General features: G+C 34.1%; 2 protein-coding genes across 2 annotated transcripts in view; both read left to right on the forward strand.

Moving 5' to 3' along the window:
* The first annotated feature begins 6980 nt into the window (after nt 1-6980).
* LOC119831621 (solute carrier family 22 member 1-like) overlaps nt 6981-21220 on the forward strand; it is a 17695-nt gene continuing 3455 nt past the window's right edge. Inside the window, exons 1-5 of the mRNA XM_038355048.1 lie at nt 6981-7178; nt 14325-14516; nt 16078-16243; nt 17849-18029; nt 20695-20795. Of these exons, the coding sequence (XP_038210976.1) occupies nt 16086-16243; nt 17849-18029; nt 20695-20795 (440 nt within the window). The 5' untranslated portion in view covers nt 6981-7178; nt 14325-14516; nt 16078-16085. The remainder of the gene's footprint in view (nt 7179-14324; nt 14517-16077; nt 16244-17848; nt 18030-20694; nt 20796-21220) is intronic.
* On the forward strand, nt 10692-12428 carry LOC119831956. Its single transcript, XM_038355527.1, has one exon. It carries the CDS (start codon nt 10695-10697, stop codon nt 12426-12428), a length of 1734 nt encoding a protein of 577 aa, XP_038211455.1. The 5' UTR covers nt 10692-10694.

Below are 21220 nucleotides of genomic sequence, written 5' to 3' on the forward strand. Positions count from 1 at the left end.
ATATGCACAGAGTACATGTTACAAAATGATTATTTACAAACTACTATATATATTTTTGTAACTGCAAAACCTTACATACCTTAACACAAAAAGTACAACTGATAACCTTCTTTTCTGAAGTCAGTTAGATTTATAACTACCCAGCTCAAAGCTGATAATGCTAAAACAATGGCCTTATACAACCTTATACAACCTAAAGAGAGCAAGCTGGTCCATCTTATTTTCGCATAAATCATGTATATAACCAATTCCTAATGGATAAAATACTTACGATTGTTTTTAATTTTTTACATAATAGTGGGATTCCATGTGGTTAAATCGGTTAATGATACGGTAACAAAATAATAAATATGTTTGATAAATATGAAAAAAAATGTCGATCGAGAGGCCGGATTCAAACTTCCACCTTTGGCCTCGGTATAATGTCTATAAGATTATATCCTTCGCATTTATCAAAAGAAAAAAATACAACACATAAAAACATGCCAACACTATTCGAATTTTACTATGATTTTAGATTCTTAGTTTCGATAAGTCATTCATAATCAAAGAAGCTCAAAATTGACTAACCTTTGATCTCTGATGACGTCAGCGCGGACCCAGGGCCCCGTCCCCCACTCCTCCTCCTCGGGCTTGGCTTTCAGCAGCCCTGAGAGCCACGTGTACGATTTACTCCGTTTCATCGTACTATATTACAGATCATATTCACTTATCATCACTGGTTTCACTGATCATCCCTGTTTCAAAACACTACACTTTGTTTCGCCGATCATGGCTGTATTATATGACCATCATTTGTTCATTCACCTTATTTCACACTATTCACTATTTTTTCACTGACCTTAACATTGTTTTCACAGAACCGTTTTCATTGCCAAGTCAGTTTAAATTTGGATTTGCATCTTGCTTTGTGTTCGAGACAAAATACTGTTATCATCAATTAAATACTATAACCTAAGAATTGAATATGTGTATAAGATAAAAATGCTTAGAAAGATGCTGGTAAATGATAAATAATTGTGCTATTTATATAATTTTATAGCGCACTTCATAATTAACATTCTACGCTTATTCTTCTACAAATATTTATTTCAAGTATTCGTTATTTATTTGTGCCAAGAACGTGCTAATTGATGCCATTGTCTTGTCATCGATAACTTCGTACTACCAATTAAAATGACTCGACAAAAAGTATCGGACTTATTTTATTTGGAAATCGCTTTTTTGTCCTCAAAGCGTTGTATCATTGAACATAATAATAAAATATTTAATGCGTAACGACATATTTTGGCAGCCATTAGATTATAGATTATATATCGAACTTTTTTCCTGAATGGCTTTTATAAATAATCTGCAGTGAGTTTGCCTTTTTAACGCTTGTATGTTTTTTAATGTTGCCAATAAATATTGCTTAAATTTAACGTTAAAACAACTCTTACTAATGTTGTGCTATAATACGAGAATGCATATTTTACGTTAGATCCCAGCTTACAGCATTCACGTACGTAGAAATACCGCCGATAGAATATTTGAAATCGCTTCAGTAGTTCGTGCGATTTTCGCGTTCAAACAAACTCTTCAACCTACTTATGTAGAAAATGATTGAAATTAAAAAGCATCATTCTTTCTTTATAACGCAACATATAACCGGTTTTCGATTTAGTACCATTATAGTTTATACACACATTTATTTGGGAAAGTGTACCTTTGTTTAGCTACGTGAGATGCATTTGTATAAGGAAGTGAGATGTTTTAGTATAAAATTGCATATATAATTATATAGCTATAGCTCAATTATTTGTTTTATTGTTATAATATTTACATATTGCGGAGGTTTATCAGCGTCTTACAAACATCTGCATACGTTTTATTGACGATTCTTGACAGCGTTTAATCTGAAACAATAACATATTATGTATTATTATTAAGTCTGTTTAGCTAAGAAATACAAATAATAGTAATTAACTGGAAGCTACTGCAGTAGTTTTAAACTGTTTCATTATATGACTAACCGTGCTTAGTATCATCCTCTTATTACAGACTACTAAACAAAATAAATAGCGAAACAAACGGAAATAAAGTCTTATAAGTCATTGTATATATAAGTTACCATACATATTGATTACGCTTACTCCATTTAAATTATAAAAGATTTGTCAAACTTTGAATTTAAAAGAATCTTCGAACGAATCAATGTACATGAAAATCAAACTAACCATTGAGCTGAATAATTATTTTTAGCAGAAAGCTGAACCGCCTTCAAATTGAGAGAACTGGACCATATTTAAATGGAACCACATGGAAGGCACCAGCCTTCAAATACAAAAGTATCATAAAATTCGGTTGACACAGTAAAAAGTCATGAAACACAAAAAACAGACGTTTTGATGTCGGTTGAAAATACATAGAACAATTTTTTTTTCACCATAATTTCAAATGTTACATACTATGTAACAACAAAAAAGTAGTATTTTCTTGTGTTTGATTTTACGCGAGTATTATACATTTAGAAATTAAAAACTATTTAACGGATTTTAAACGCGATTTATTCATTATATTATTAACCCGACGTTTCGAACACTTTACAGCGAGCGTGGTCGCGGGGAGACTGAGATGTTATATGTCTTGAAGGTCATACAAAAATTGTTGTTTGCGAACTACCTCCACCTATTTCTCCGCAGTTGGTATGTGGAGTATTTTTCTGGATGTTGGCAGTATTGGCAGAAAGCTATGATGATAGTGTCTTCTGGTCTTTTGTCTGACATGGGGTTTTAAATTAATTCGGGGCTTGTATTCATACTCGCATTTATTTCTGACGACGTAATGTGTGTTTTAACTTTTGACTATAGACAAAACATAAACAAAGTCAGGGCATCCAACTGGCCACAAACAGTTAAGTCATCTTTACATTGTATGTCAAGTGGACATCTCCAACCGTCCGTTATATTTTTATTATTCGAAACTTAACTACGACTACTTCTATAGTATTATGTGATCTGAGCTACAACATAATCGTATAACTCGCCAGAATGTTTTGAAGTGGGTCACTAACACACATTCTAGACAGAATTCTTATTTTTTTTCCTAAAATTGGATGGATAAATGAGAATCAGGTTTAATAGAAAATATGTCATAACAGTTAAGATACTTTCAAATAATGTTACATACATATATGTATATCATTTCTAAATCGTGTTTAAAACAGTTGTAAAATAGACCGTCATCAAAATCATGAAAATTCATGAAAATGTAATCCGACACAACAAACCACACTAGACTACGCGCGTGAAAGTTCTTATAACTTCGTTATGGCAATCTTCCAACACGAAAGGTGACAGATGTCCTCCATCGTCCTTGCGCCGGAGCAACGCCCTGCGCATACGCAACCGTGACGGAATGCTAGACTATCTCAATTGTCGCATCTTATAAAACAATTCGATACTGATATAAATTATGTTTTTTTCGTATACAAAGTTTCACATTTTAAATACATAAAGTAATTTAGAAAGAATTATCCTCACTTAATTAAGAAAAAATAATAAAATCAGTATTTAAATTTCTAAGGCTAAAGTTCAAGTTAAACAAAAAAAAGAAATAGTAAAAATATAGCAAGAAGAAAAATTAATATAATTTGAATTGAAACATGATACAGTCATACCTTCACCTAAATGCGAACCATACTAATAAGTATATTTTATACCATACGGAGTTGGTTAGCTTCCGCTGTTCTGGGAACCGTTTCGTCTTAAATCAACACTTATTGCAGTGTGGGAAAGAGACAGAGATATATAGATTGTCTTGCGCTATCTTTTTTCCTCTTGAATAAGTCCTCCTTTAAGACGTCACAGTAAATTCAAATTTGAATTCATTTGTTTATAACTTGAACACGTACATTAATCACACAAATGCGTTGTAAAATATAATTAAAGAAAAATTATCCTGAACATAATTTATTAGGTTCAATTGCAAAACTCCTAATTTCATTAAGATGACGTCACGCGAGATGTAACCGACATAACATTATCTCGCGACAACAATGATTTAGTTGTGTTTTACTGAGGTCTGTTCAGGTTAACTATTTGCTGATAACTTATCATGCCACGCGCGTCGCCTTTCCAGTGGCCTCTGTTGGTAATTAATTATTTATTCTAATCTTAACTGTCTCTAGAACGCCATAGAATATGTCAACATATACACCTCTAATTTAGTAGCATTTATTCAGTATTATATATCGATAGTAAAGATAGACAAAACTTTTATTTCAAGAACATGAAAAATACATTAAAATACACAGAACAACAAAAAGGAAACACATAAACATACAGAGATACAAAAATATTTCGAAACTACAAAGGAGTTGTGTACTGTTTTCCAGAAAAGGTCTTGACTCAGCATTTAAAAATCAGCGTCACGGGGAACTGACGCTGATTTTCTGCTAATCCCAAATGTGGGCAGAGAAAACAGCAGGAAAAGAAGTAGTAACATTATGTACTGTCATCTACACGTCGTTTTCACCTAAAAACGAGTGGACCGATTTCAAAAATTCTTTCAACAATAGAAAGCTGCAACTTCCCTGAGTGACATTGGCTTTATATGTACCACGGGTGAAGCCGGAGTGAACAGCTAGTATTTTATAATACAATATGTAACTATGACTATTAAATATTTGACAAATCTGTACAAATGAATAAATAATATGCTCCCTTATAAAAATTCTCCCTGAAAAACTGTGATTATATATATTTATTCCCACTAGCTTTTCCGCGCGGTTTTACCCGCGGTCGTACCCACGGGCAATAGCAAGTGTTTATATAGCTCATGCCTTATTCTGATGTATGAGCTATACTATTTTAAAGTTTCATTAATATTCACTCATTAGTTATTACATGAAAGAGTAACAAAAATCAATCTAACCATACTTACAAACCTTATATATTCAACGAAAAATGCAATCTAAATCAGATACTATAATATAAAAATAATAGTACCTAAAGAAAAATTTATTGTAGACTAACTGCGCCCCGCGGTTTTACCCGCGTAAGTCCGTATCCCGTAGGAATATCGGGATAAAAAGTTGCCTATATGTTATTCCAGTTGTCCAGCTGTCTATGTACCAAATTTCATTGCAATCGGTTCAGCAGTTTTTGCGTGAAAAAGCAACAAACACACACACATCCTTACAAACCTTTCGCATTTATAATATTAGTAGGAAGTAGGATTAATTATTTACTATACAACTTATATCAGTAAACACATAAAACTATACAAAGCGATGTATCCATTACATATAGTTTACGCATACATCTTGACTTTCACAACATGACAGCTTACAGGTCAATCAAACAGGCATCACATCATCAGTCTAATTCACAAGTCTAGATTATGTTATCATGTTTCTTGTTACATTCACGATACTCTTGATGTGCTTATAAGTAAATAATCAGAGACCTAGTAACACTGTAGTTTGAGCTGAATTAATTTTAGACTTTTTCTCTAGGAGATTATTTTTGTCCGCATAGAATATTATATGAAGGACTGGATTCTATATTAAAAAAATTCCAACGATAATATGAACTACTTTAACGTGTACCTGTAAAATTATATTATCATATCAATAAACGCACGTTGCGAATAGTGTGGGAATTATATTATTTATTTATAACTGTAAATATCTTAATATTATCCATTGGGTACTGAAGCTAACTTTTTTAAAACAGAGATAGGTTAAGATATTCAACCGTTATTTCAAATACAATTTGGATATTATATCGGCTTCCCCCTCCATTTTAGAAAAGATTCTCATACATTTCCCAACAGTGTCAGCCGAGTTAATACCATCATGTGTTACGAAGTGACTTGGTCGTAAGTGATTATTCAATTATTCAAAACCGGAGCTTAAGTAGCTGCTGCCCACGCGCGTATGGAACGATTCAAAAACCGTACAGCGAATGGTATTTTGAGATGCTTAGTTTTTGTTTGAAATATAAGGCAGCCAATTTCTAGTGAGACTATGTAATAGAGTTTGTGTTGTGTTCTTATAACGATAGAACAAAACAGAAAAATCCCTACTAACATCATAAGTGCGTTATAAAGTAAATCTGTCCGTCTGTTTTCCTCACGCTTCAGAATTTAGGACTCGTATTAAGCTGAAATTTAGTACAGAGATAGTTTAAGACCAGTGAAAGAACATAGGACAGTTTATATCTTGAAAATCCGATTTAAACGGAAACTATGCGCGAGAAGCCACAGGCCATAAGCTATTCACTACCGTTTAACCATGTAATTCATTCATAGACATTATTTAGACATCATGCATAAAGCATTGAAATCTATATAAACAAAAATGAATCGCAAAACTTTTATTCACAAAGTAAAATTAAATTCACAAAGTAGGTTCCTATAGAGAAATAAAAAAGTACCACGACTGAAACTGGCGCGAGAAGCTAGTAAATAAACAAATAAATAAAACACAATCGATATTTCAGTGCCGGTAGAGCATGCTACGGCCATATTATCGAAATAGCGTCCTCGACTCTCACATATTTATATAAACTTCGCGATAGACCTTCGTAATCTCTTCTACGTTGAAATTCAAGACTTATGGTTCCGTAGATTCTTCTTATGTTTATCAGTTAATATTGTTTAACAAAAACAAGACGTTACTTATTTTAAATTTTACGTTATATGTGCATTTCTTTTCCTCGCACTTCCCAGATTTTCATCAATCCTTTATTTATCCCACACCTTTTATAGCCGACAATCCATTTGCATAGGCACAAGGCCTGCAAATAGACTCTGCAAATATTCATGGGCTGCCGACTACTACGGCTGACAAAAAAGTGGTTCGGTCCCCAAAAACCAGTTGATCACTTAACTAATACATTTTATCATAATTTGCTTAATAGCACCATTAACCGTAACACATGAGTCGTACCTGCCAGCCGCAGTACACCTTCCGCGCTCCGTTCTTATTGTTATTTGATTCAACAAAATCAACAAAAATACACAGATAAACACACTACGTCCCACCTGACATTATCTACTTGAGTCAGTTAACGCACAATCGGGTCGCGCATGCATTGCGAGGCACCACGATACGTCTGTGTTGTGATCCCAGGAACTCTTAAAGGATCTATGTTTTGAGCATCGATCGGGACTCAAACATTCCGGAAACATCAGTAAGTAATTAATATATTTTAATGCATTATATCTAATTGAACGTAAGATAATTGCTTAAAGATTCGAGCACAGAAAACATAATAGTGTATTCTTTATCCTGCTCTATCCTAGCTTGCGTCTGCAAGGTTGTTGTCAATAGCTTTGATTATTATTTAAGTTTAAGACTGTTGAAAATCGTAATAAAATTTTGGCAAAATAAATTCCTAGCGGTACTTTACATCTAAATTATAACTGAGATGTAACGTTTCACCAAATGCATTTATTTAATTCTTGTAAAACGTACTTATGAAACTAAACTAGTGTTTATTGCAGTCAATAACATAACAGCTTACATCAAATATATTAAGGTCAAAGATATTTGGCTTTAAAAAGTTATGTTATTACGATAACAAGTATTTAAACGCAATGTACGCCTGTATCTATAGTATCTTGTATCAAAGGTATTAATTTTCAATGACGTTATAGATGTGTTGAAATACGACACCTATAGTATTAGCATGTTTTACTTACGGTTTTTTCCATAGTTTTAATTAATCCCTCGCATGTATTGTAACACAAAATTATTAATTGCTTGATAAATAATAATAAAAACGGTTAATAATTTATAATAGAATGTTTAAGTTATCGTAATTGTATTTAAAGAATTTATATAGTTTCGAGGACTGTTGTGAATGCAGTGTAAGCCTCTTATTGATAAATGCATAACCGAAATTAATGTGTAATGCGTATAGTGTAAATGTTATATGTATTTATTGTTGGTGTGCCATTAATATAATATAATAAATAAGTTATTTTATCACAATCGTTTCTTCTATACCGATAATAAAATAGTAAAAAAACTGTGTAGATTGAAGAAGACATTAAAAAAATTATGAAGTTTTTTGGATGTGCAGGTATTTTTGGGCAAAATATAGGCTATAATTTATATCGAAATTACCTATAAGATATAAAAACAATTGTGCAATAGCAAAATTTGTGGGATTGTTCATTGCTGAGCGTATTAATTGGAAGATATGGAATACATGATATGGAACTCCAAGAGCCCAGTTATAGAATAACATGCATAGGAATGAGATCTTAGCAAACATTGTTCAGTCCGATGGGGATTTTCTGATGACGTACAAAAATCAAATATTTGGAACTCCCGATGTGGAACTCCAAGAGCTCTAGCTGAGCACTATAACATAACTAGAAATGATGTCTTAGCAAACGTCGTTTAGTTTTGATGGGCATTTTCTGTTTACTAATAACAATAGATATAATAATATTCCTAAAGAAGCACTTGATATAGAAGCACTTTTAGATCCAGTTTGTCTATTTTCAGCCTCCAGTTTGTTCAGGTTTATGTTCAAGTTTAAGCGGACGAAGTCGCAGGAACCAGCTAGTTATTAATAAGGTATAAGTCTATCAATTCTATTTTATTGATCTATGATTACACTCGGTCCTTTGGAATGCTTACTTGGGGACACAGATCCAAGTTGAAGAGGCCCTTTAGAGAGATTTAATATGTTGTGGGACTCCAGCCGCGGCCTGTCCATGACAGTACTATACGTCACAGCCCTGGCTAGTCCACGGCCGATGTACGACTATAACTGGGAACTATGGGAAGCTAGGCAACCTGCCTTTCTACTTAATTAAAGTAAAAAATTGTTTGCAGGCGGTGACTCGCCCTCTCACTGTGTGGGCTCCCTAAATAATTCGCTGCAATGATGCGACAAGGGGGCAACATATCATAAGCAGCTAAGGGTGGAGAGTCGTCGCTGGCCTTTAAACTGCGATCACGTGCTCCCTGAGTGTCCAGCATCACTTACGAATTACGCTTCACATCCACCATAAAAGCTCTCGCGACTCAACTCTGGCAAGCCAGAGATGAGGGTCCTGTCCTCGTTAGGCTTCACGTTAGCTGGCCGGTTAAAACAAGCTGGAGATGAGACAGCTTCCCCCGGGGACCTTCGGTTCCGCGGGGTCCCTCCCCAACATCTCGCCACAATGTGCCCTGCGTATTAATTTCTCTTATATAAATAGCTGCACCACGAATAACTTTAACTTTCCATAAATTAATGTTAGTCTTGATTTCTACGTTTACAAAATTTCACCCCAAAAAGAACATTGTACATAATTGAAGCAAATGTTCATAAAACGTCATCGCGAAAAGTTAAAAATACACGTTGCAAACGAACTACAAAAGATAATAAAATATATTGCTTATAGTTAACATTAACGACACATAAAAAATATCTGCATCGTCATGTTGTTAAATATCGATACTTTCAAATTACGAAAAAGTAATTTCAGACTATGTTGGAAAATTAGATATTTAAAATGAAAGATTTATACATTATTTCTGATGAATTCTTTAAATCTATGTATGAACAAAAATGTGAAAGGTCACACTCTTTTTAAGATAATGTTTTCCAAGGCACCATGTCCGTTTTAGCGGATCGGTATATGCCGGCAGAGCGAAGATGTAAACATAGATTTTAAGAAATAAATTAATCGTTTGTAACACTATAAGCTCTCCATAGAGCATATTATACATTCGGTGGGACACTGAGCTGTATATAAATAAATTGTTACAAATTGAAAGGGGGCTGCGATTCTACACTACTGTCTAATTGATTTAGTCAGGTCAAACAAATCGCAGCCGGTCACAACGACTATTAACAAAGTGAGGGTAGTTGGGTCGAACATTGAATCAACTATATATGGTATATAATATATGTTACGGTATTACTTAATGGAATAAAAAAGTGCTCCTCGGCTTAACTAATTTTCTTTTTTTTTGTGGGTACTTTATTTTAAAAGTATTAATATACTGTAGGTATACTTCATACTATACTGACCTTACCCGCATCTTGTGATGATTCTTAATCATTACAGTAGATGGCGTGGGGTGTCCCTTAGGCACATAAACCCGAAAGAGTAGAAGAAATTCGATTACTATTGCGGGATCACGGAAGGCCGAGAGGCTAAGCGTTGCTACGATTTGGCAAAAAGACGCGGGTTCAAATCCCGCCTCGTGATCGAATTCTTTATGTTCTTTCAAAATGTCTCATTTATAAAGCATTTCAATGCTATAAAACTAAAAATTAAATGGTTAAATAAAATTATGCACCATGACACTGTTACTATCCAGCTAACAAGTAGCAACAGCGGCAGCACTGCAGCGGTGTCCTTCCCAGAGGGCATGCCCTCCCTAAGCACACGTGTCCTAAATCAGCCGGCAGCTATATAAGGCGATGTCCCAGTCGTTACGATTTTAGTGGTCGCTGCGCTCTCAGACTGCTTCAACCTCTCTGGCTGGACAGCTCTGAGAACCGGTGTTCCTATTTGTACTCTCGTTACGGTAAATACATTATTTATTGATTTCTTACTGTTCCAAGTTACTTTTATTTCATTAGTAACTTATTGTACAAAGTACTTCGCACTGCAAATTCGCCCCCAACAAAAAACTCTAGGGACTCTACAACATAGATAATTTGCAACCTCTCTGACATCGTACACACAAGCTAGCAATGGCAAATGAAAAGTTTCAGACACGTCTGGAAACGATTGTGGCGGCTAAACGAGGAACCTTTGCGACCTGTAACTTTACTTATGACGGGAAAAGGGACTGTGATAAAGTAGATGCTTTCCTAGCTGCAGCCACAGTATATAAAACAGCCGAGAAGATGAGTGACTTAGATGCGCTCCAAGGTCTCCCACTACTGCTTCGGGGGGAGGCGGCAGAATGGTGGCAAGCCGTTAAACATGGTGTTTCAAAATGGGAGGATTTTAGCAACAAACTGCGTCATACGTTTGTACCTAGCCCACCAGCGTTCATGATATATCACCAAATTACCCACGAAATCCAGGACGCTACTACCACCACCGAGGCATTTATCTCCAGGAAAAGGGAACTATTTTCCTTGCTCCCTCCACCAGCACTCACTGAAACACAACAGATTGATCTAATCTTTGCACTCATACGTCTGGACATAAGGAACCGCATGCCGCGAAACTCTGTAACTACATTTAAAACACTTTTACAAAAAGCACGAGTAATCGAGGAAACCCTACACCAATATGTACACGGTTTACAACCCATGGAGTCTACTAAAAGTATAGCTCAAGGTCGTAAAGGCAAGCTGAGATGCAGTTTTTGCAAAAACCTAGGCCATTCAGTAGAAGTCTGCCGAAAGAAAAAACGAGCTAAGAGAACAGTTACCACCCAAATAAAAGATGTTGCAGAGCGTCAAACACAGGCACCGTCCCCGTCACTACCAAAATTCTCCTGCTTTGGTTGTGGCGCACCTGGCGTATTCAGGAGCAATTGCAGCTCGTGTAAAAGAAAGTCACCGGGTATAAATAGGGAAAGCCCCAGTTATTGCGCGACCAATTTCTGGAATAATGCACGATCACGTCCTGTAGTATTTATTGACGTCGAAGATATTAAGTGTACCGCTTATATTGACACATCTGCCAAGATGAATGTGGCATCGATCTCGCTGTACCTTGCACTAGAGAAGCATGGATGTGTTTTTGACGAACAAACAGTAGACTTGACATTAGATGACAGCGTAGAGAAGAGGCAAAATGTGTTAGTCTGCAAAACCACGGTACACTTGATGGAGAGGAAGATACCAACTACATTTATTGTGTTACCTGAAGCGAAAGAAAATCGTACTCTCCTGGGCGTGGATTTTCTTCAGAATGCAGGCATCGTTATAAACCTGCCGCAGTACACATGGCACTTTATTGATGAGCCTGAGGAGCAGCACACATTGTATTCGGAAGAGTTTGCTGTCTTTGAAGCTAGCATACTCAAAGAAATGGAGTTACCAAGTCCTGTTAGTGACCTAAGTATAGATAGCGATGAATCGAATATTGAAACAGTAATACCAACACCTCCGTCAACACCACCAGCAAAGATGCTGAAGAATACAGCAGCTCAGTCGCCTGAGAAAATAGAGTACAAACTGGTGCCCATAGATCCGAGTACTCCTACACCAAAGAAAAGGTCTCGCTTGTTTGATGGTTACTCCCCAAGGTTTACAGACTTCATGATGAGAGATGCTCAAATAAATGTCCATCGGAAAGACGTCGACTTATCTCCATATAGCGCAACTCTCTTTGATCCAAATAGCTGGGATTTTAGCATTAACTCAATCAACGTGGCGGCTCATATTACAAATTCCCAGAAACAGAGGTTAGATAAGCTAACTGAGCGAAGCAAGGATTTGTTCAACACTACCTGCCTACAACACTAACGGAGCACATGACTAAAACCATTAAAGACTAGCTGATTTCTTTCCCGCCATACGATTAATTGACTGAATGAGAATAAGTCTACCTGAGGTAAAGCTGCTAGCCTACTTGGATGATCTGACCATTTTCTCACCATCATTTGACCCACAATGTGTATGCACCATTTACAGCAGTGGTGGCTCAGTGGTGAGAACCTCGGACTTCAAAATCGATAAGTCGGGGTTCGATACCGGGCGAGCGTGCAGGAAATAAATTGATTTTTCAATTTATCTGCACATGTGGATAACATCACTACTGCTTAAAACGGTGAAGGAAAACATCGTGAGGAAACCGGCATGTCCAAGAATCAAAAGTTCGATGACATGTGACATCTGCCAACCCGCACTTGGCCAGCGTGGTGGATTATGGCCTAAACCCTCATAGGAGGCCTGTGTCCCAGCAGTGGGAACATATATGGGCTGATGATGATGTGTATTCACCAGGCTTGGAATTGAAGGAAATCTAGAAAATTGTCGTTATGCTGTTCATTCATTAAATATTTGGGTAACTATATAACACAAAGGCGGCTGGAGGTTGATACAAACAAGACAACCGCTATTTTATATTTACCTACTCCAGCCACTTTTTCCACCTTAAACATCTTTTTAGTTTCTGCAAACGTGTTCCTGGGTTGAAGCAACAACAAGAAGCCTACAATTAATTAAAGCGACTGTTGACTTTTGCTACGATTTTAAAATCCGATTCTAAATCCTATGTAATGAAAAGTGAACACATGCTCTTTTTTTGGAACAATCTTCGTCCAGGGAGAGTGCGAGAATGAACACTCTGTTGTTTTGATCAATCCGAGAACTCCATACCAGATATAACAAAAGTTTTAGTGGTTAGTCACTACTGTACAAAATTTAAATTTCGTCTTGAAAATATCAATCGGCAATCTAGAAGTGTGAATCTTGAATTACACATGGTCCCCGAAAAAAGAAAATAAAGATGTTCTTACGTTGTTTAAAAACTGTCAGTAACCCTACGTTTCCAGCGTCACAAGAAACAGAGATGATCCTTTGAACCCTTCTGTGATATACTTGCACAGTCAAATAGAATAGGTACACTCAAAGGGTATAAATTCTCCGCTAATACAAAACCTTCAGGTGCGCCGCAGGGATCGAATTAGGTGTGAATTTCTTTATAATATACATTAATAAGCTCGTCACGCAGCTTAAATATGGTAAATTAATGTACACATATAATCTAAAGAAAAGATTTTCAGTACCATTACAAATGACAATGACAGTATTACTACAGAACGATTTTAAAAACGTCGGAGAACGGTGCAATGATAACTATGTGTCGCTAAATGTTTCTATATCTCGCTTTATAACATCGTTTTCGAATAAAATAATATTAATACAAAAGATTTCTTCATCAAAACCCACAAACTGCTAAGAGAATCTGATGTTAAAGAGCTCGAATCGAAAGTGTTATCAAACATTTTAAGACACTCAGAAGATATATTATATTATTGTAATTGTAATTCCTATAAAATTATGTATATGGGAAATAAAATAAAAAAAAATGTGTTCTCCTTTATTGTAATTTAGTACCTATTTTGTTCGGAAACGCCTCACCGCCTACTATTTTGTTCATGTAAATCGTTTTGAACGAGTGCGTACAAAATACTGTTCAATTTGTAACTAATTTATATTTCATTTCAAATTAATTAAGAAATAGCTTATGGTTAAGCAAGTTAAATTATAATAATGTGTCAAATGCTTCTGGTGGCCAGTGACATGAACTTACGTAACTAAACGAATTTATATTGTATTTGTTGTTGACTGATTTATGTTTCTAATAAATAAAATAAAATATAATCATTTCATTGTCGTTATTATTATCCCATCCAGCAAGCGAAAACAGTCCTTCGCAGCGAACGTGGTCTCCGCATGCGCACGCGCCCCTCTACGGCCGGCACCTACATAAGGCGACCACCCGGTCATACGAGCTCAATGATCGATGCGCTCTCAGACTGCTTCAACCTCTCTGGCTGGACAGCTCTGAGAACCGGTGATCTAGTAAACACTTCTGTTACATACTGTGTTAGTTAATTTCTTATTGTTCGAAGTAATAAAATTAAATTATTTTACATCTCACTATAGTTATTCTGTCACACAATTATTATTTTATTTAGGCTTACAGAAAAATTACACATAAAAATCCCGACGCATTATACAAAAAATTCATGTAATGTTTTAAGAACATCAATTTTTTCTAAGCTCCCAAGGAATGTCCATGCGCAAGAAATTCCCGTGTGCTTGGGACCACATTATTTATAATAAAAAAATCTAAATTTATTTTATTTTTGATAGCTATGATGTAGTCTTTTATTAAAAAGAATTATTAATCGTAAATTTTCAATCTTTGGCTTCGCCCAGAAAAATCTCATGGAATTGAGATGTTTCACCTCGATAAAAATAGCCTATGTCCTCTTTATGGCTACCTTATATCTCCAATCACAAAAATTATGTCATGAAATTGCCACGTTCCAACGTACAAATCAGACAAACAAACAAATTCACTTTCGCATTTGTAGTATTCTAGCATTTGCCCGCGGCTTCGCACTTTAAATCAGAGTAAAACTTCTTCCTCCCACGCCCTCTTCTATGTTATTATGCATATAAACTTTCTCTTCAATCACTCCATCTATCAAAAAGTTCCTTAAATCTATTACGTGATTTTAAAGATCTAAAAAAACATACATACACACAAACGGCGGAAAACTTTGTTTTATACTATGTAGTGAAGTAAAAACATATTAGTTATTTGTAATGAAGTTATTTTATTTTACAAGGATTATATATTGTATATTTGTATATATTGCCCATTCACGGAATTCATGCTGAGTATAAATTTTCGCACACATTTACTTTTTCATGTTTAATTCTACTACGCTAATTAGGTAGTGTAATTTTAACACGCCTTTAACGATAACGCGACGTTTAAATAATATATTGCCGAATTTTAATGAGTAATTTTAACATAAGTAAAGTTACAATATAACATTTCATTCAGTTTTTAGTGCGCGTGACATTCTTAAAACGTTACTATTATATTGTAGTGTATTTGATAAGTGGCGATAAGAATAACGTATTTTCGGTGCATTGAACAACCTTTTGCCAACGGCTTCGTCTATATCAATACATAATAATAATATAGAGAAAATAGTTGTATGTAAGTATTTTTGTAATGTTTTCAAACAAAAGCTACTGGACTGAATATACTATAATTTCAACATAAATATTAACAAGTTATATAATTTATTATAGCGTATTATAAAATTTTCTAATAAAAGAGGAAGCACCTGGGATTTCATATCGGACGGAGTTATCTGACATGTACATTTCTGTAAAGTGTCATTCAAATCCGTTCAGTATTTACTATTGACTAACATTCAGTCCTAGTATTATTATAAATGCGAAAGTAACTCTGTCTGTTTGTCTCTTCTTCACGCGTAATTCATTAAACCGATTGCCGACTAAAAGCGTTTTTGCTTTTGTTATATATTCTAGTATATAAATTAATTTCAATTTGAATTCCATTTTTGAATAATTGTAGCTGATTATATAAATGTTTGAGTTGAAATTTGCATAAAAATAACAGGTTCCACCATGAGCGAGGACAAAGTCCAACTGGACTCCGTGCTGGCGACCCTGGGGGCGTTCGGGAGGCACCAGCTCATCACCATGTGCATGCTGGCGCTTGTCTACGCCACTAACTCTATGTACAATGTCAATTATGTGTTTGCTGTTGAAGATGTCAATTACAGGTGAGTTGATGTTGTACTGAGTACTCTAAATCTCTTTCATTGTATTCAGCATCGTATCACAGATAACATAATACTATAGATCATATATAAAGTTAAGTAAAATAAAATTTAAAATGACTCCCCGTGACCACGCTCGCTGTAGTGTTCGAAACGTCGGGTTAATAATAATTATATTATTTTTATATAACGCGATTTATGAAATTATAACGCGATTTATTCTAATGAATAAGTTAAAATCCGTTAAAAAGTCATTAATTTGTAAATAAATAATACTCGCATAGATTTTATAAACTACAAAAGTTCATTTTAGAGGGGAAGTGATATGCGAAAAATAGGGAAAAATAAAAAATGCTGCTCTTTGATACCGAAGGTAGCACAACGTGATATAATATCGTATTATGTTATCTGTGGTAATATTCAGTGATCTCGTGTTTTGTATATCATCCTAAAGGATCTTATGAACTAATTTAGTGATACATTATCTGTAGTAAAATAAGACTCTCTCTATATAAAATGTTTTTATTCAGATTAAAATATGTAAATTATTCATTATGATCGATTCCCAATTGCCAATATATTAGGTTCATTACTTAAATAGTTAGTGTGAAAAAAGTGTCATAAAAATTCGATACGAATCTATTTTAAGCATTTAAATTAAAGTTATTATAATAGTTCTCAGATATATGAATAAGATAATAAATAAAACTATGTTTATTGATAATTGATTGAATGTTTTACTGGCTAAAATAAATTAAAACGAATTTATCAGGCTTTTAATATTTTCGTTACCTAATTCATTAGAACCTGTCCTAAGATTTTATGACATTTTTATGGCAACTTTATGAGTGACTTGGAATTTAAATTTGAGTGTTAGCTGTTCTGTGTAGTTAAAATCTATTAAATACATATTTACATAAGAGGTCATATGTGCTATAAATTTTAACATCAGTTTTATAGCCCTTTATGTATATTTTAATTAATTTTAATGTTGTTAACAGATACAACTTTATACTGTAACTGTAAGTAAAAACTAGTGTTGCATTGACATTTTATTAACAAGCTTTAATGTATATAACTATAATACAAAACTCCATGCAGTCCTAATAACCCAGATTGTGATCTGTTTGCGGATTTTATAACTAGCATCTGATTAATTTTTGTAATTTATATCATGTATCTTAATTGTAATGAGAGTGCTCTCCTGGGTCGCAGGCCGCCTCTGAGGGTTCAGGTCATAATCCACCACGCTGGCAAGGACGGCTGGGCAGATGTCACATTTCGTTGACCTTTCGATTCTTGGACATGCCAGTTTCCTCACGATGTCTTCCTTAACCGTTTTGAGCAGTGGAGATGTTATCCAAATAAAATAGTATTCCATATATTATAAATGTAATTGGTGTTAAAACAGTTATAATTATCATAATTAATAATAATACATAAATATTCTTATGATCCTGATTAGGATCGCCAGGATTTAATAAATTCCTTACTATATATGAGAAAGTAAGGAACTGCCTAGGCGTGTTTTAGTAGTTTAAAAATATGTATGATATTTAAAATTATTACTAGAAACATGTTATAACGTATGCATCATTTCATTTATAGATGCAGAATCCCAGAATGCGATACCACAGGCTCGTTCGAGGCCCCCTGGCTGACCCCGGGGGAGGACATGAAGCAATGCCATAGATACCCCCCTCTTGATCACTGCAATGGCGTGAACACCAGCACATCTGAAGTCTGCACAGAGTGGTTGTATGATGTACCGGACAGCTTCGTAGCTGAGGTCAGTGATTGATGCGATGTAACTAAATAAAGCAACGACAATGACCTTTACGTCATTTTGAAATATTGTTGACTTTGTACTTTCTTGTGTTTGATTTTACGCGAGTATAATACATTTAGAAATTAAAGACTTTTAAACTTCGGGTTAATTATATGATGAATAAATCACGTTAAAATCCGTTTTCCTCACGATACAACAATATTTATTGTTGATTTATCTTTACTTAGACATTTTTACAGATAATTAACTATTTACGTATTTAATACTATTGTCTTAAGGTTAAATATGAACGTTATTTACTATCTAACTACTCACTATTTAATTTACAAACAAAAATAAAAAACAAACGTTACGTACATAATACGGAAAGACAGACTGACTGAACTAGTGTAACGATCGGGCCGAAATCGAAATCTAGCATGCAGATGGTGCCTACCATGATGAAGGTTTTGATAAATTCTAACCCTAAAGGGATAAATACGGTATGAATATTTGTACCATGAGAATTCAATTTGAACATGCGGACGAAGCTGCGGCCAACAGCTAGTAAGATATAATTTATATCTTACTATCTGTTGTCGTATTGTCTATTAAAAACATTATTGAAATATTGTATGTTATCTCCCATGAACCGAATCAGAGTTATTTTATCTAAAATTTACAAGCATTTTCACTATTGTGTTCGCTCCGATTAGGATGATAATAATTTAAATTAAGAAAAATACTTGCACCCGTGCGGATCGGGGGCGAACAGCTTAATATTTTTTTCAACATCTATTAAACTCCTCCGAATTTAACGCGTGCGAAGCCGCGGGCAGAAGCTATTATTAGAATATAATAGCTTTGTCCACACACCTCAGTTCATAAAACTCACTTGAGGCAGACTAATATGCGATCTCATATCAGCATAGTTACAGCCAGTCACGACTTCCATCCGTTTACGAAATTATCACGCTATTGAAATGCAATTACACTGAAAGCGGATAAAGTGCATAATAATAGATCAGGTTTCTTTTTGTGAGCAGAAATACGAGAAACAGGCAGTTTATCATTTGGGAATTTCGTTTTATTTGACTTTTAAACTTACTTAATTAAACCTTTTTAAAATTTACTTGCATTTGAAGTGTAAGCGATTATAATCTTTAATATTGCCTCTGTTAGAGTTCATATTAAATTTATTCCTGGTATGCTAGCAACTGATCTCAATTTTAATATGCTGACCAAATTTTTAATAATATTATAGATGGGAATGTGTGATTGTTTGTTTGCCTTTTGGTAGTGTCGCAACGGAGGGATTTTGAGGTAGGGTTTTTGTCTCTGGAGATAGTAAGGAGTTTTATCATGATGAAAGATCTAATTTTAATGGAAACTTCCTTTGAAACATCAATAAAATATCCTGAGATGTTATTTCGCAGAATATATTATTTACGGTAAGCCAGTACGTTCTCAACCGAATCTTATTGGTATCTCTTGTTGGTTGTCTTTAATAACACAATCTACTATTCATTACAATATATTCGTTTCACTGATTGTCACAAGAAAATAAATTTCAACGTGATTTTACTATCTAAGAAGCTAAGATAGGTTAGTTTGATAATAAAAATAAGGACATAACATAAAAAAAAAAAAAAAAAAAAAATAAGGAGACCTGGAACCGGACCATTTATTCGCGTTTGCTGCTGGAAGCGGTCGTTGCGCAATTTGCATAGTTTTGCGCTATCTAGTTTTCTCCTCTTGTATCTACTTAAATAAATAAATTATTTATTTGCAGAATCCTGTAATATATTGATGTTATTTCTTTTTATATATTATGTTAGTTTATACATTATGAATCTTTTATCTTTAAAAGTCATTTTGTCTACATATTTTGAATGCTGTGTGCTATATAATGACTAGCTGTCGGTTTTATTCATAATAGTTTTATTAATAATTATATTCACAAGGAAAAGTTAAATTCAATAGAAATATGCTTTAGAATATGTATTAAAAATAATAAATGATTTTACTAAATGCGCTTGCCCATGTTTTCAATATATATGAACACAATTTAAATACAATTAAAACAGAATATAACAGATATTCATAAATATCAGATTCTATTACAATGTCATGTATATAGTAAACACTATATTCCATTTCCCTTTCTATTCCATCCAGTTCCCGTTAAAAATATTAAACTCCTTACACATGTAAGGAGTTTAATATTTAGTAGATATTTATCTACGCAGATGCAAATGGAGTAAAGTTGAAAGGAATCTAGCTTGTTTAATAAAAACGGATAAAATCTCGCAGGAATGTACATTTCCGATCAATTTTACTGCTACGCCAATTATTTTTATTGCATTATTCGATATATTATATAATTTGTTTGTTTAATTACCACATTAAGAGCACATTCACTTCTAAAAATGCATTTAAGTATTTTATATACTCAGTGGCTATTAAGAATAAAGCTATTATTTTGTAATAGTACATATACTATATTATCATGTCCTCTCTTTTATTTTCCCAAAGAAACCCAAAATTGCTCGCAAGATATCGCTATTTAACAATAAGGTCACCAATTGTACTGCTTTTCTGTGCGTGCAAAATGTAGTAATATAAACAACACATTAGCATCCATCAAAATTCATGGAATCAATTTAATTACAATTTTTCTTTACAGTTTGGTCTTGCGTGTGAAGATTGGAAACCTCCCCTGGTGGGTACCGTGCACAGCTTCGGCGCGATGCTGGGGCTTTTGATACAAGGACAAATTTCTGATAGGTAAATTTGATATAAAAAATGCAACCAAAGTGATTAACCATATATAGATTTATAATCAAATAGATGGTTCTATATTCTTGAACCATATAAAAATGAAAGTATATTTTGAAACGGAAATCAGGACTATATTATGTGCTTCATTATCTGAATCACTACATCATGAATGCTCACTAAACCTTATTATTATAGTCAATCAATTACTAGATAAAGTCAGGAGAACACTACATGGTTCATTCAATTCTTGAACACGTATGTTTTATCTATTTAATTGCATACTAAGAGAGTAGTTGAAAACAGTAACACCAAGGGACCGGATATTTATAACCCAAAGTTTGGTCTATAAAGTCTACGTCTATACCTAGTCTTGCCATAAATATTGTAATAAAGAAAAAAGAAAATTGTTAACTGCAAATAACATTTATTAC

The sequence above is a fragment of the Zerene cesonia genome, chromosome 14 (assembly GCF_012273895.1).
Source record: "Zerene cesonia ecotype Mississippi chromosome 14, Zerene_cesonia_1.1, whole genome shotgun sequence".
NCBI classification, from domain to species: domain Eukaryota; kingdom Metazoa; phylum Arthropoda; class Insecta; order Lepidoptera; family Pieridae; genus Zerene; species Zerene cesonia.

Bases quoted from the DNA above. Each gene is read 5' to 3' on its own strand.
- LOC119831956 (XM_038355527.1), top strand. From the start codon at position 10,695: ATGGCAAATGAAAAGTTTCAGACACGTCTGGAAACGATTGTGGCGGCT.